The 16,127-nt window shown below is 37.2% G+C and overlaps 1 protein-coding gene across 1 annotated transcript in view; it reads left to right on the forward strand.

The window, feature by feature from the left end:
• The window catches only part of LOC113070266 (neuron navigator 1-like), a 120,536-nt gene that overhangs the window by 78,087 nt on the left and 26,322 nt on the right, over positions 1–16,127 (forward strand). Inside the window, exons 7-8 of the mRNA XM_026243496.1 lie at positions 10,515–10,653; positions 13,426–13,723. Of these exons, the coding sequence (XP_026099281.1) occupies positions 10,515–10,653; positions 13,426–13,723 (437 nt within the window). The remainder of the gene's footprint in view (positions 1–10,514; positions 10,654–13,425; positions 13,724–16,127) is intronic.

Consider the following 16,127-nt stretch of genomic DNA (forward strand, 5'->3'; position numbering starts at 1 on the left):
GAGCCCCTTTCACACTGCCATTCCGGCAAATACAGGGGTAAAGTGTTCCTGTAATTGTTTCCTGGTCGCTAGATTTGGCACTTTCACACTGCCAGTGATGACCTGGTATATGTGCGTGCTTTCACACACAACCCTTGAAGATCCCGTAACGACACGTGACATCAGCGCGTGACGTGTAATGTAAGAGTCGACAACGCTTGGCACGTTATACTTTAACTGAAGCAAGCAAACGATCTCGGCGTCAGCGCGGAAAGTGAGGAACTAACTGATCTCTGCTTCATTACAGTTTGCACATATGTTTTCGTCGCGAATGTTGATCTTCCTTCAAAACAGCCGGTAAAAGAGTCGCGCGATAACGCGCGTCATCACTTCGATACCGAATTAGATCTGGCTTTTGTTCACACAGCGCTCGTTCCGGATCGATTACCGCAATGTTACTATGTCCCCGACCCGGGTTCGATTCGGTAATCAATTCCGGGACGTGGTTGCTTTCACACAGAAGGCGACCAGGCAATGTTACGGGAATATTGCGGGTCCGACGTGCAGTGTGAAAGGGGCTTAGGAAGCTTTTGTCTGATCATCTCCAACATCAGGATGAGAACAGCGCCTGCTATATCCTGTTTGGCATATTGCTCTGACAGTCTTTTGCGAAAAGATCCGATCATTTATGGTACGTCATAAAATCTTACATTTGGGCATCTTTTGGGGTTTTGATCGGATTATTTTTGAACAGTTTGTCATTTTGATATGACATCTGATTACAGAGGATTTGTTTGTTTTGCCTCTAAAATACATGCAGAATAAAAGTACATAAAATACATAAAAAAAACATCTCACATATATATAAATTAATATACATGTATGTATATATGTGCAACTAGTACCGTGTGTGTCGTTTTCATTAATTTGGGATCAAAGAATAAGGAACTTGGCAAAGTTTAAATCACTGGACTCTAATAACCTAATGTGACACATTCAACTGATTTTTACTGTTCCTAAGTCAGCAGTCAGATTTTAGACCATTGCTGCTCGTAATTCTTGTTGACCTCAGCAGCACTGCTTCCTCGTGTCTCTGCGGCCGTGACAAGGTACAGGAGGATTAGTTGGTGAATCCGTGCCCGTGTATTGTTATGGTGGAGCGCGTGCAGTTGGTCTTCAGCAGCTGGAAGGAGAAGGAGGAGTAAGAGGCTACGCTGGGTTTAAGAGTGGCCACAGCTGCTATGAGTTAGGCCGGGGTCTGGGAGGAGCGCGCTTCATTCACTCTACCTCTCCGTCCTCCCCTTTACCAGTCCTCCTCTTTCAAACCAAAACATTTCCCTAAGCTTCTTGGATTCAAACAGGAGTGTGTCCGTTAAATCAGTCGACAGCACTGGAGAGGAGCCATGGGAAGCTTGGTCTTCAGGCACATGTGCTTGTCATGGAGCTCATTGTTTAAGATGTCGTGGATTCCTTCAGGTTGTGTTCTAACACTAAAAGTGAAATAAAATACTGAAGTGAACGACAAATTATTGTCCTTGCAGTGTTCCATGGATGTTAAAAATCCTTCATGGAACCATTGATGCCAGTAAATAACATTTATTTTTAAGAGCGTTCATTTTTACAATTTAAATTTTGGGTCCATTTTGGATATGTTACATTTGCTATTGTGGAAATATTAGGCATTTTGCCTCTCTGCTGTGCCAACATGGCATTAGCATTGGCTATATAGATTGACCACCAATATACTATGTGTTATGTCTTTAGCACAGAAAAAAATACAAAAAGTGAGTTTGTGTGTCTGGATGCTCAAAAAAGGAATGGGAAGTGATTTAACAGTGCAAGACGTCCACACAAATAGCTTAGTTAGTTTATAAGACCCAGATTAAGCCTAGTCCAAAACCGCAAGGGATTTTCAATAGTGAATCCCCTCTGAGCAGTTTTATGAAGCGTAATATGTGCCTGGGAAAATGGCCACCAAAGTCACAAACAGCAGTTGATTGTAGATCAAAACAGGTCCTGATCTCGATGGCCCTTAAGTGGCAAATTCACACTTTGAGAAGAGAGTATGTTATAGACAGAGTAGCGAAAAAAGATTGCAACTTGGATCGTGCTTCAAAACAGCATTAATGAACTACTCGCAGACCGTAAACTTGGATTGAGTCCTGCTTGCTCAATATTTTGATTTTCCCTGGCTTTCTGCACTGTACAAACTGTTGCTTAATACTGTAGAGTCTGGTTCACATGATTTGATTTCACAGGCTTTGTCATCAGCTTCACAGATTCGTACAATCTGTAGGGGCTACAGGAAATCCAGTGAGAAGATGTAGGCCAGGATATCCATCCTGACCACAGTGACTCATGCTTGTGTTTCTGGGAAGCTCAGCATTATACTGATTTTGTATACAAATTGTATTACATGGATGAAGTTAGTCTAAAATAATAACATTTAAGAACTTGGAATGGGTTAGGATGTACAACTCGTCATCCAACAACCATCTAGATAAGGGAATAAGGGAATTACAACCATCTAGATAAGGGAATTATTTGCTTCATTATGGCTAGGGTGCATTATGTTGATGAATTGTTAACAGTAAAGACTTCAAAAAGGTTACAACATTATTTTTTTTTTTTTACATTAATGTTGTTATTTTTTTCCTTTCTTTTTATCAAAGTATTTTGCAGCATTGATGAGAATACAGCACAGATCAGCATGTTAGAATGATTTCTAGATCATGTGACAATGAAGACTGGTGGAATGATGCTGGAAATTCAGCTGTGCATCACTGGGATAAATTATATTTAAAAATGTAAAAATAATAAACTTACAATAATAAAAAAATACTGTATATATATATATATATATATATATATATATATATATATATATATATATATATATATATATATATATATATATATTATTTTGTAGTGATTCTTTAAAGGGGATGAATGCATTTATTTGTCATAATAGTTTATTAGTAATATGATAATTTTATGCAAGTAATTGTTTGCTTATTTTTTTGAATATCTGTTCTTACAGTTGGAAATTCAACCAGAGTTGATTACTAGTTGATTTTGAAAATATGTACTTTTTTCATGAAAAAATAAAAATAAAATCTCAAATACAAGATAGTTCAATGCTATCTCACGACCAATTCTTACTTATTTTACAAGGTGGCTTATGCGTACGAATTTGTACGACCTCACTCGTACGATTTCATACGATTTGTCTAAACCCCAGTGACGGTTAGGTTTAGGGGCTGGGTTAGATGTAGGTAATTTGTAAAAAATTTATACGAATTTTGCAACTCGTAAAATACGTACGATTTGGCAAAAATCGTATGAATTTGTACGAGTGTGGTTGTACGATTTGTATGAATAAGCCACCTTGTGAAAAATGTACGAATTGCCGTGAGATCGGGTTGGATAGTTAGCCCTGCATCCGCAGAGAGATTATATGTAGTTTATTAACTCCCCCCTCTTTGAGACTGTTCAAGCACCTCTCAAATCTTACACACATCTGTCATAATCTGCACAGATGGAATATGTAGTGTAATTATTGGGAAGTTGATCTAACTTGATTTATAATCCTCACTAATCCCTTTCGTACAGGCTTATTTGCTTTTGTAGGCTTGTGAAACCAGAACTGTTGTTCTATCATGTTTTTTTTAATTTTTATTTTAATATGCCCAATCAGATAAATGACTGGTCCCAGTGAGAATGGCACTTAGCTTAGGACCTTTGGGCCACAGACAGCATTTGGCAGAAAGAAACCCTCTGTAACCTGTCTCCATATGTTTAACATACAACAGAATATGGATAAAAAGATCATCCGACGATCCATCAATTTAACCGTCAAACCCATTTGAACATGTTAAGATTTGCCGAAACGTTATTGATGTTGTCAAAACTGAATTTTAATGCATGCATCTTTCAAAAGCAGGATGTCTTGTTCCAACATTGTCAATCCAATCTGTTCTTTCAAAGCTTAGCTGATTAGGTGGTCCTGTGCCCCGTATTGCAAACCATCTGTGCCGCCAGTCGCAGCCATTTCTCCGCCCACTCTTCAACACTTCACATATAAAGTGTACCTGCTACAGTAGACAGATGATAATCAGAATGCTTATTAAATTCAAGATCACTTTAAATGAGGGTTAAAATAAGTGGGGTATTGTACAGGGAGATTAGAACAAAGGCACAGGTGACTGATAGTGACCTTGATAAGAAGGAGAAAAAAGCACTCAGACATATTTGGTATGTTGATGCATGGCACATGTATTTTATTATTTATATTTTTGTTATATTTTGCAATGTCATACCCCAGGACATCAATAAATAATCTTCATGCCAACTTTCAAACCACATCAAAGTGTACATCTATCTACATATTACACACTATCTACTATACAGATTGCTATCCCAATGAAAAAAAACTAAAACATCTTGATGGGCAGCCAAGTCTACAGTTCACCTCAGCCAAGTTTGGCAGTATATGTTGGCTTTAACCGTGCCTTTGTTCTCGCCTCAGAGGACAACTGTAGCATTGCTTTAACAATGGTGTATTTCATGCAATAGCGATCAATTTTCAAATCTACTTGAACACATTTTCATGTGTGGTTAGATCGCCTTGCGTCCTTTTGGTTTTGTGCAAGTCCAGATGATTGATAAAGAACACTCTTTAGGTTTTAGTGTTGGACACACGTCTCGTTTTCGCTCTAAGCTGTCACTCCCTTTGTGGATTGTGTGTGACCAGTTGGTGCTGATGAAAGAGGATCTGCCACCTGTCGTTTGGCATTCCAGTATTTTGCTAAGCTGGGCAAATTGATATGGGCAAAGCAAGAATTATGCCGAACATGTAGGCAATTGATATATACTTCTGTATGTGTTGAAGATAATGGCCATATGCCACTGGTGACATGCAGTTGCTGTCGAGTATGTGTATAAAGTAAAAGAAACATGGATAGTATTTTTCAGCCTTTTAGTAATGTTTTATATATCTTGAAATCATGCACAGTGAAAAAAACAAAACATGCACAGTGACATTTATGTTAGTTAATGTTAGTTAAATGTATCTAGTTTATTTTAAATTTAACAAAATATGTACATATTTTTACATATTTTGAGAGGACCCAAGTTAGGACCTTGTGGTACACCATATATATATATATATATATATATATATATATATATATATATATATATATATATATATATATATATATATATATATAAACACGTATAGACTGTTCATTGTCATGTAAGTACTTTTTCTGTTTGATATAGATATCATGAGAAAACTCATTCTTACTAACCTTAAACCCTCCAAATAGCACTTGGATGGTGGATGCCTTCTTTAGAAATGCACTATTGCTATTATCTGCTTGCCTTGCATCCATGCAATTAAAATTAATGTTTGGTTAAGGGTGGAGGGAATGGGTAGGAGGACGCTTGTTCTTCAAATTCTTCTTTTTTTTTTATCTGGCAGGGCTTGGGCTCTCTGCAATTACGATGCAGCCTTGACACAATGTCATTGTGTTTTTGGAGAGCCCTTTTCTGGGAAGGGAGGACAGATAGAGGAGTGTGCTTCAGTTGGAGAAAGACAGCTCTAACAGCACTAGCGTAATTAACTCAGTGGTGTCTGTCTTTTTTAGCTGTCTTTCTTTATTTAGCCTTGAGAATGATTGCACATGCGCATTTCTCCTTGCTTTTTTTAATAAATAGAATGCACTTTGTATTTGCTTGTTGAAAAGGTATAATGTGGGAGTGTATTCAATATGGTCCTACAATGATGTTAGAATTAAAGTAGGAGCCATAGAGCTGCATTTAGCTTGTGGTAAGACATGTTGTGTTCTGCTGCTCATGCAGGTAATCTAGTTTTGAGTCCAGACTGCAACATGTCTTGACCATTATTCTCTCTCTCTGGAAATGTCTTTTTACTCTTCACAGTATAGGCCTATCTGTTTAATACTATAGTGACAGATTTCATAAGACCCTAATTTTCTCATTAAGTATTCTGTTTCACTCCAAAATACATAATATTATGAATGTAAAATAGGTTTTGAATGTTGTTGCATATCATCTTTAAAGCTGGATTTAAATCATCTGCTTCCAGTAGCATTTTAATTATTCTTTAATCTGAGGTCACAGAGTGTTATGGTACAGTATTTATCAGTGATGGTTAAGGCTAATGCTCATGAGCTCACCAGAAATAAATCCATATGAAATCCATATTGTAAAAAAAAAAAAAGAAGAAAAAATAGAAATCCTAAACTCACGTCCACTGACGAACAGGGCTGGTCATAGGAGAGCAGCATCTCCAAAAGGTTGCTGTGCTTATCTGCATTATTCTGTCTTCCACAGAACATCAAACACATAGTTTTAGTCTGGGTTTATCGAAAAGCGCTATGGCATGCGTTTGAAGTGAGGCCTATGTCTGTGGGATGCTGGAAATGCGAGGTTTTCAAGGTCTCCTCGTCCTCCTTTTCCACATCACCTGCGGCAGAAATTCTACAGGGAGGCTCTACTTGTTAATGTTGTGCAGCTAAAGTGACACTTTCAGAAATAAATCAAGATCACACAGAAGAGATGCTGCTTTTGATTAAACTGACACATCATAGCTGTTCACAAGCTTGAAGAAAGATCATAGTGTTTTACGTCACATATATGTGGCATGCTGGCAAGGCATCAAAGCAAAAAAAAAAAAAAAAAAAAAAAAACTGTCAAATGAGACGTAGCATTAAATAAAAATTCTCAGAGCTAAACATGAGACTGCTGTTCATCCTTTCAACCCTCAGTGGAGTGCTGTCATCTCAGGTCTGTAGATGAGAATTTTGAGGAGGAATCACAGAGCTTGACGCTTGAGGTGCTCCAAACAGTCCTGAAACTTGAACCCTGATCATTATCACTCATAAAGAGACCGTAAGTGTTTCACCTTAGGGCTTGGCCTTCTCGCAAAATAACTGAATGCGCTTGGATATCTTATAATGACGGACTCCTCACAATATGCTGCTGCTTAATCCAGTATTTAGGTGTCAACGAGACATCTGAGGAATTTAAAGCATCTGGAAAATGGAAACTGGAGGTTGAAATGGAGGGAAAGTGTGGAAACTTTATTGTGTTTTGTGGATGACATTCAAAGGCTATTATGATGTCTCAAAGCCATTGAAGAATTGTATAAAATAATTAGACTTATTTAACTTTTTTTTTTTTTTTGCTTAACTTTGCTTTGTTTGTTGTTTTGTTATAGTTTGCTTACTTTTTTCTTTGCTGCTTTTTTATTTTTATTTTTTGCTTTGCTGTTTATTGTTTTACTTTGTTTTGCTTTTTTGCTTTTTTCTATGTTGTTTTCTGTTTTTTTTTGTTTTGCTATGCTTTTTGTTTTGTGATTTGTTTTGTGTGTTGCTTTTGTGTTTTTTCTTTGCTGTTTTTGTTTTATTTTATTAAGGTTTGTTTAGCTTTTCAGTTTTTTTCTGTGCTTTTTTGTTTTGTTTTATTTTGTTTTGCTTTACTTATTATTTTTGTTTCGTGAAATCATTTAGACTTGCTTTGCTTTTGATTTTGAAATTGTGTATTATATTCATTCATTACACAGACTGATATATTTCAAATGTTTATTTCTTTTAATTTTGATGATTATAACTGACAACTAAGGGAATTCAGTGTCTCAGAAAATTAGAAATATTACTTAAGACCAATACAAAGAAAGGATCTTTGGAAATCTTGGCCAACTGAAAAGTATGAACATGAAAAGTATGAGCATGTACAGAACTCAATACTTAGTTGGGGCTCCCTTTGCCTGAATTACTGCAGTAATGCGGCGTGGCATGGAGTCGATCAGTCTGTGGCACTGCTCAGGTGTAATGAGAGCCCAGGTTGCTCTGATAGTGGCCTTCAGCTCTTCTGCAGTCTAGGGTCTGACATATCGCATCTTCCTCTTCCCAATACCCCATAGATTCTCTGTGGGGTTAAGGTCAGGCGAGTTTGCTGGCCAATTAAGAACAGGGATACTATGGTCCTTAAACCAGGTACTGGTAGCTTTGGCACTGTGTGCAAGTGACAAGTCCTGTTGGAAAATTAAATCTGCATCTCCATAAAGTTGGTCAGCAGCAGGAAGCATGAAGTGCTCTAAAACTTCCTGGTATATGGCTGCGTTGACTTTGGACCTCAGAAAACACAGTGGACTAACACCAGCAGATGATATGGCACCCCAAACCATCACTGACTGTGGAAACTTTACACTGGACCTCAAAAAACGTGGATTGTGTACCTCTCCTCTCTTCCTCCAGACTCTGGGAAACTGATTTCCAAAGAAATGCAAATTTACTTTCATCAGAGAACAAGTTTGGACCACTCTGCATCAGTCCAGTCCTTTTGGAAGCAAGACTCTTCTGACACTGTCTGTTGTTCAAGAGTGGCTTGACACAAGGAATGCGAAGCTGAAACACATGTCTTGTATACGTCTGTGTGTAGTGGTTCTTGAAGCACTGACTCTAGCTGCAGTCTACTCTTTGTGAATCTCCCCCACATTTTTGGAAAGGGTTTTGTTTCACAATTGTACACTTTTGTCTACCACAACTTTTCCTTTTCTTCCCTCTCTATTAATGTGCTTGGACACAGAGCTCTGTGAACAGCCAGCCTCTTTTGCAAAAAGACACACACCTTTTGTGTCTTGCCCTCCTTGTGCAAGGTGTCAATGGTCATCTTTTGGACAACTGTCAAGTCAGCAGTCTTCCCCATGATTGTGTAGCCTACAGAACTAGACTGAGAGACCATTTAAAGGCCTTTGCAGGTGTTTTGAGTTAATAAGCTGATTAGAGTGTGGCACCAGGTGTCTTCAATAATGAACCTTTTCACAATATTGTAACTTTTCTGATACACTGAATTTGGGATTTAACTTAGTTTTCAGTTATAATCATCAAAATTAAAATAAATATACATTTGAAATCAGCCTGTGTGTAATGAATGAATATAATATACAAGCCTGAAATTCTAATTACATGACCAGCACCTGTAAACAGATTTGATGTTATATCAATAGAAAATAATTGAATCCAATGAATCCATTTCCAAAGGTATATTGCAGAATGAGGAATGTCTTTCCAGAGTCAGCTGGACAGCTGCACAGTTGAGCAGACAGCCTCGCTAAGATGAGAAACCCCTGTGACTTTGTGTTATATTATGAGATAAGGGCAACAGTTACATAACACCAATTTTATGTGCTAGGAACTGGTTAGATTCCTTTGTGGCACAACAAGTTTATCAATAAGTGCTTCTGATCGGAAAAGTTTCAGCTGTTTTTTAAGCTGTTTTTCATTAAACATGTTCAGTGATGTGAGGATCGACTTATCACTTCCTCAGGGCTTATCAGGTCCTGTGCGACAAGATGTGTGTTTTTTTTTTTTATCTCAGTCCACTTTCGTCCTGGAGCCCTTAATGATCCTGACACACCAGGACCAGACAAAATCAGATATCCTTATGCATCTTTAATAAGGTTCTGATTGAAAAACATTAAAAATTACTTTGAAATCCTGCTGTTGAATATATAAAAAAAAATAGGCATAGATAATCTCATCATTAAGTTCTTTAATGCCAAAATGGCTGTTCTCCGTTAAAAAAAAATTCAGGCCACAGTGCTTTAATTTAGTGTACAGGAATGCAAAAAACATAACATAATAAGTCTTTTCTTCAAAAATGTGAGAACTTAATAAAACATATCCTTTAAATTTGGATATGCGCAGATAAAAGTGATTTTTTTTAGTTACAACATATATTGTAAATAAGACATTTACATGACAAAGAATTCAGATTAATACAGGCATATACTAGCTGTCTGATTTCTGGAAGATTGAATATTGTCTCAATCTCATTATTGGGTTATTGTGTTTATATGATGCATACATTATCAGAATATGACCAAATTCAGATTAAAATAAGTATCAATTTAAGAATAGCATGCCTGAATCAGGTTTGTCCTGTTAATCATGCATTCTTATATAAATTATTTTCCCTGAAGTCCACTTATAAGGGTAGTAATAATATTCTTTGATCTTAGAATTGTCCTGTCTGTTTTGCCACTGTACCTTTACGACCTATGTGTAAATGGCTAAAATGGCTGTGTAAAATTCATAACCTCTGTTATGAATAGCTAGCATGTCATTGATAAGTAATTATCTATAATCTAGTAGATAAGTAATTCACAATGATGATCATCAGAGTGGGCCAGAGCTGCTGAATAATAATAAGTCAAATATTACATACTTAATGATATGTGTGTATGCAGACTCATAGTAATGTGCTCATGATTATAATGATAGTCATTATCGTAATGACTTATTTTAGTTTTCATAAATATTCTGGATTGATTGCTGAATGTTAGAATAGGTCAATGTAGTAAATAGTATTTCTTCTAAAATATATACATATGTTCCTTTATAGCAATTCATTATTCATTTTACTGTTTTGCATTAAAAAAATCAATATGACCTAATTATGACCTGGATCAGGGTAGAAATGATATTTTTGTGTTTTCTTTGCAGTTGGGATGAAAGCAGCTCCATCAGCAGTGGTTTGAGTGACGGTTCAGACAACCTCAGCGCAGATGAGTTCAACACAGGCTCCGCCCTCAACTCCCTGCCAACAACTCCCATTGGCTCTCGACGAAACTCTGCCATTGTGGTAATTCACTTTAATTGGATAGAAATATTGCTTGCCCAGTCTGTGTTTCTACTTCAAGGTTTGTTGCATAAGTTGGCCAATTTGTGACACACAATACTGGATCAGTCTAGCCTGAACACACAGTACTTACTGCTAATGGGATGAATGTGTTACAAACCGCTAACCACTTTAGAGTGACAGAGCACACACTGACTCAGTCAATACTCATCTGAAATCTATCACCACAGAACACAGACAACACAGTTTATCCCACCCAAAGACAGTGATGTGACTCTTCCCTGGCCAAGAAGTCTTCTGAGAGACTCTGGTTTCATTCTCAAAGTTGAACTCCCATGTCGTAGCATGGGTTCAGTTCTCTGTGTGTGAAGCTGTGTTTGTGTTGGTTAGGATTTGTTGAAGACCACACTGCTTTCTGGTTTCATTTCAGCCATTCTGGCTACATAAAATTAAAGTTTGTGAGAAACGTTTATTACAATATTTCAGTACAGATGGGCCACAGTGTCTGTATTGATTTTGAATGTCATTATAGACATTAATTAGATCCAACACACAAAGTTCACACAAAAAAAATAAAAAAAATAAAGCACACTTATGTTGACTCAAACACAAATAATTGTTTGCAAATTAAAATAAACCTGTGAGGTACAGTACAGTTAAAGCATGTTAATCCTTGATGAAATACTGAACACATATGTAATAAAAATTCAATTTTTTGGGCTTGGTAAGATTTTTTTTAAAAGGCTGCATTTATTTTACCAAATGACAATAAAAAAAACAGTAATATTGTGGAATATTATAGCAGTTTAATATAACTCTTTTCTATTTTAATATACTTTCGATTGCAATTTATTTATGTGAAGCAAAGCTGAATTTTTAGCATCATTACTTCAGTATTCAGTGTCACACGATTTTTCAGAAAACATTCTAACAAAGGCTACTGAATCGATGCTCAAGAAACATTTTGTATTATTATCAATGTTGTAAAACATTTGAAATGCTTGGAAAAAAAGGAAAATTTGGAAAATGTGTTGTGGAAATTTAAGGTAATCTTGGACTGTGGGACTGAAAACAGAAGCAGAAAGAAAACACCACTTTTAATTGAAAAGGACATACTCAAATACATTTTATTTCAGTTAAGTTTAAGAATTTGAGCATTCCCAGTGCATTGTGGGTAACACTAAAAGTCCACTGCTTTTCAGGAATCTTCTCTAGAGAATGGAGTCAGATTGTGCCTGTCATCCCATTCTGAACCTGATTAACCTTTGAGGTTACAGTATCACCACACACGCTCTGCTGGACCCTTTCAATATCTTCTCCATCAAACAGATCACAGTGTTCTTCCAAACCCCCCTCAGACTCACATCCAAGCCTCCCCTCCTCCTCAGATGACTTTATTGTACTCATCAAGGTATGAAGAAGGAGGAGGGAATAATCCCAGGCTTCTTTCTTGATCTGACCCACGCGGCTGTCTTTGCCAGAAGAAGGAAATGACATGTCAACGTTACTGTAATACAAACAAGTTCAGACAGGTATAATTGTACAAATATGTGAGCTTGCCGTTTCCCATAATTCCCAGTAAGGGTGCAAACGTTCCTCAGATGACATCAACCTTTCACAAAGGGTTATTTACATTTAATAAAGCAGGTATGCCCCTCCACAGAGCTTCTCCTTAAGCCGGACCTAGTTCACTGAGCAACATGGTCAGACTCACTCCTCTTACTTCGGGATAGTTCACCCAAAAATGAAAATTATGTCATTAATGATCACTGTTTGGAACGTTACTTTAAAAAAGTAGTTAGTTATAGTTACTCACTACTTGTTCCAAAAAGTAACTGAGTTAGTAACTGAATTACTCTATAATAAAAGTAACTCGTTACCAGGGAAAGTAACTATTTGCATTACTGTAAAAAAAAATGAAAATAAATTGCTATATGTCAAAGAATTTTTATTTAATTTTTTAGCAGTTTTCACAAGTCAGTTGAAATGAGTAGAACAGAAAGGTATCCGTACATAACTTTTATCCTGCACTTCAAGTATTATCTTTGTAAAAAAAAGTGTTTTTGGCCACTAGCTTTGTAGATGCGTGTGTATCACATTACATGTACACATTACATGCACGTTCTTGCCTTTGACCGCAATGAATTTGAAGTAGTGCTTATATCTCCACCTTGAAAATGCCAATTTTTCATCGGATTGCTCCTGGCTCGCCATTTCTGCTGCGCGAATCTTTGTGTAGCTGTTGCGTGTGAGTGTGTGTGTGTGTTTGACGCATGTGCCGGCATGTGTGCAAAAACACTGGCTCTGATTGGCTACTATGAAACACATGACTCTGCCTTAGCCAATCATAATCGTTTATCTCGTTATTAACCCACCTGCTCGCTCGCTGTATGAGCCAGGTGTGCGTTCGGATTGCATCAACAATCATGCAATCAATGCATAGTAACGCACCGCATTTAACGTTCAGTAATGTTAACGGCGTTGTAACGACGGGAAAAGTAATTAGTTAGATTACCCCGTTACTGAAAAAATAACGTCGTTACCTAACTGTGTTCTTCGGAACACAGTTTAAGATATTTTAGATTTAGTCCGAGAGCTTTCTGTCCCTCCATTGAAACTGTGTGTACGGTCTACTGTCCATGTCCAGAATGTCATGTCACATTTACCACAGAAAAATAATGGCCACTATCTTTAGTGTCTTAGGTTCTTTTCTTCTCAAAATTCTATTCTGAAATAGTCACTGAGTGTTTATTTTAACATGAACTCTTTCCACAGCTTCGCACTGATGCTGAGAAGCGCTCGCTGGTTGAAAGTGGCCTTTCCTGGTACAACGAGGAGGGGAAGGCTCAGTGTCGGAACGAGGGAGGATATGACACGGGCAGCCTTAAGGCGGAGTCGTCCAGCAGGTGGAAGAAAGGCAGATGTCAGGATGACACTGGAGTCAAGGGTGAGCTGAGGAAACCGCAGACGCTTGGCCACCCAGCCAGCAGACTGAAGAAGAGCCGTAACCCTCCTGTAGGCGTGACCTCCCCCATCACGCACACCTCACAGAGCATGCTCAAAGTGCCAGGAGGTGAGTGATGCCACTCACAGACACACATGCATCTGATGGTATGGAAACCTTGCTATTAATCTCCCATGATTCCTGACATTCTGTCCTCCAAATCCTGCCAACACAGGCATAAATTATCTACTGAATAAGCATAACTTAAATATACTGTCCCAAAAGTAACTTCTATTGCTCAGCAGTATTGCGCTTTCAGGAGAATCAATGGAGTTCCCAATTATTTTTCACCAAAAGAAGAAAAGTTTATGTTACTCACCCTCAGACTTTTTTTTACTAAATATCTAAAAATCACATACACATATATTTAGTGCATATATCAGTAGATATCACTTGTTTTACATTTAGCTTTAATGTTTATCTAAAATGTTTTACACTACATTTTTAAAAACACTAAGAATTGAATTGAATGTTATCAAATGTAATCTGTCAATAATATGCTTTTTCATTGATCTTAGCTTTCAATGATTGAGCTATTTCAAATTTATTTAGACAACATAGTAAAGAATTTTAATATTTATTATAATTCAGTAGGTATCAGCAATAGCAATATGCATAATTATTGTCACATTGTTTGTTAAAGTGTTTGAGTTCACACTGATATCTTTTACTTTTGATTCTTGATTCGTGTCATCGTTGAGATCAAAAATCTGAGAAGCATGAAGCTTAAGCAAAAGTCAAAAATTGCTCTCCATGTAACCTCATTGTGGTCTAGACAAAACAATTAAGTCATCAAAGAGATCTTTTTTGTGATTTGACTTTTATATTTGGTTTTAATGTTATCGTCCGAGACCTTTGAGTCAACAAACCGTGAAGTGATTACAGAGTCCAGTATCAATGGCTTTGACCTCATCTAGAAACACAGCCACTCTTCTAATCGGCTTCATCTTTGAACGCAGTCCTCTGTCTCAATGGCAAACTCAGCTGATGGCAGTTAGTGCTGGGTCATTAGATCCAATGCAGAGCTCCAACAAAGCCTGATTCTGCCGCTGACATGTGTAGAATAGCTGCTAGAGAAAGACGCCCTGTTCGGCTCAGTGCTGGAGTGGAGGATTGGCACCAGATCTTGCCAGCTGTTGGGGATTGCGGGGTTGGGGATGATAACAGCTTTTAAAACCCCTAAATCACCCAACACCAACCATTATACCTCTTCCTGTGAAAGCATCACCTCAGCTGATGTTTTTAAACCCTGTTTCATTCGCAGTTTACAACCTTAGAGTTTAAAGAGCTCTTCAAATCAAAAGAGCTCCAAGAAACCAGAAGAAAAATTGTTTTGTTGTACATTTAATGCCACCTCATGGGGGTCCGTTTGTCATTTGCAACACAACGGGAGGCATGTTGGGGAGCACAGCGTTTTTGCAGCTGGACCTGAAAGAGACCATCTGGATGCTCTACTGTACGTGTTATAAAATAAACCCCTCTATCCAAAAAGAAAAACGTCATGATGTCACTCTAATGAAAGGCAGTCATGTTTAGACTTGCGTTCAGCTAGCGTGTTGACATGTAGCCAGAACGTCAACACTTGTGCACATGTCTGCCATTCATGCGGTGGCCAATGCGGTCCAGCTTTCGAACACACAGAAGAGGATGAATGACAGATTGGTGAAATGTAAGCAGTTGCACCCAGTGAACTGCGCAACTCGATCCGCTTTATTCAGAAAACAGACTTTAGATGTTTTCTCTCCAAATTACAGTTTCAGTGAAGCAGTCATGACAGCCCCTACAAGAAATCGGTTCTCTAGGAGAACCCAAGAATTGGAATTTGTTGAAAGCAAAGTAGATTGTCCTGTCCTGTCAAATACAGACAATTCATTATTCTATGTGAATATATTGTAAAATGTAATGTATCCCTGTGCTCAAAGCTGTATTTTCAGCATCATTACATCAGTCTTCAGCATCACATGATCCTTCAGAAATCATTCTAATATGCTGGTTTGCTGCTCAAGAAACATTTATTATATTAAATGCTGAAAACATTCGAGCTGATTCATATTTTTGTGGAAACCATGATGCAGTAATATTATAAAGATAGTAATAATGTGTTTAATAATACATATTAACTTATAATATTAACAAGCAAAACATTGCCACAGTAAACTTTCAGATTTATACCGTGCTCTTTAAGAGTTTGAGACCGATGTGTGAGTCTTTTTTGAGTTAAGAACTATCTCATATGTACTTCTTCATCACATTTGTTTAAACTTGTCTAAAACTTTCAAATAAGAACCTATGGAAGCATGTATCTGTCATGGAATGAATAAAAAAAGATGTAATTGCAACTTTTTCTCTCATATTTGTTTCTCGTAATACTAAGAAACAAATGTGAGGTAAAAAAAGATAAACTCAGAATTCAGACGAGTTTGCATCTTGAAATTCCCCTATTAAATCTTACTATTGTGAGCGAACAAAATCA

The sequence above is a fragment of the Carassius auratus genome, unplaced genomic scaffold, assembly GCF_003368295.1.
Source record: "Carassius auratus strain Wakin unplaced genomic scaffold, ASM336829v1 scaf_tig00003633, whole genome shotgun sequence".
Taxonomy (NCBI): Eukaryota; Metazoa; Chordata; class Actinopteri; order Cypriniformes; family Cyprinidae; genus Carassius; species Carassius auratus.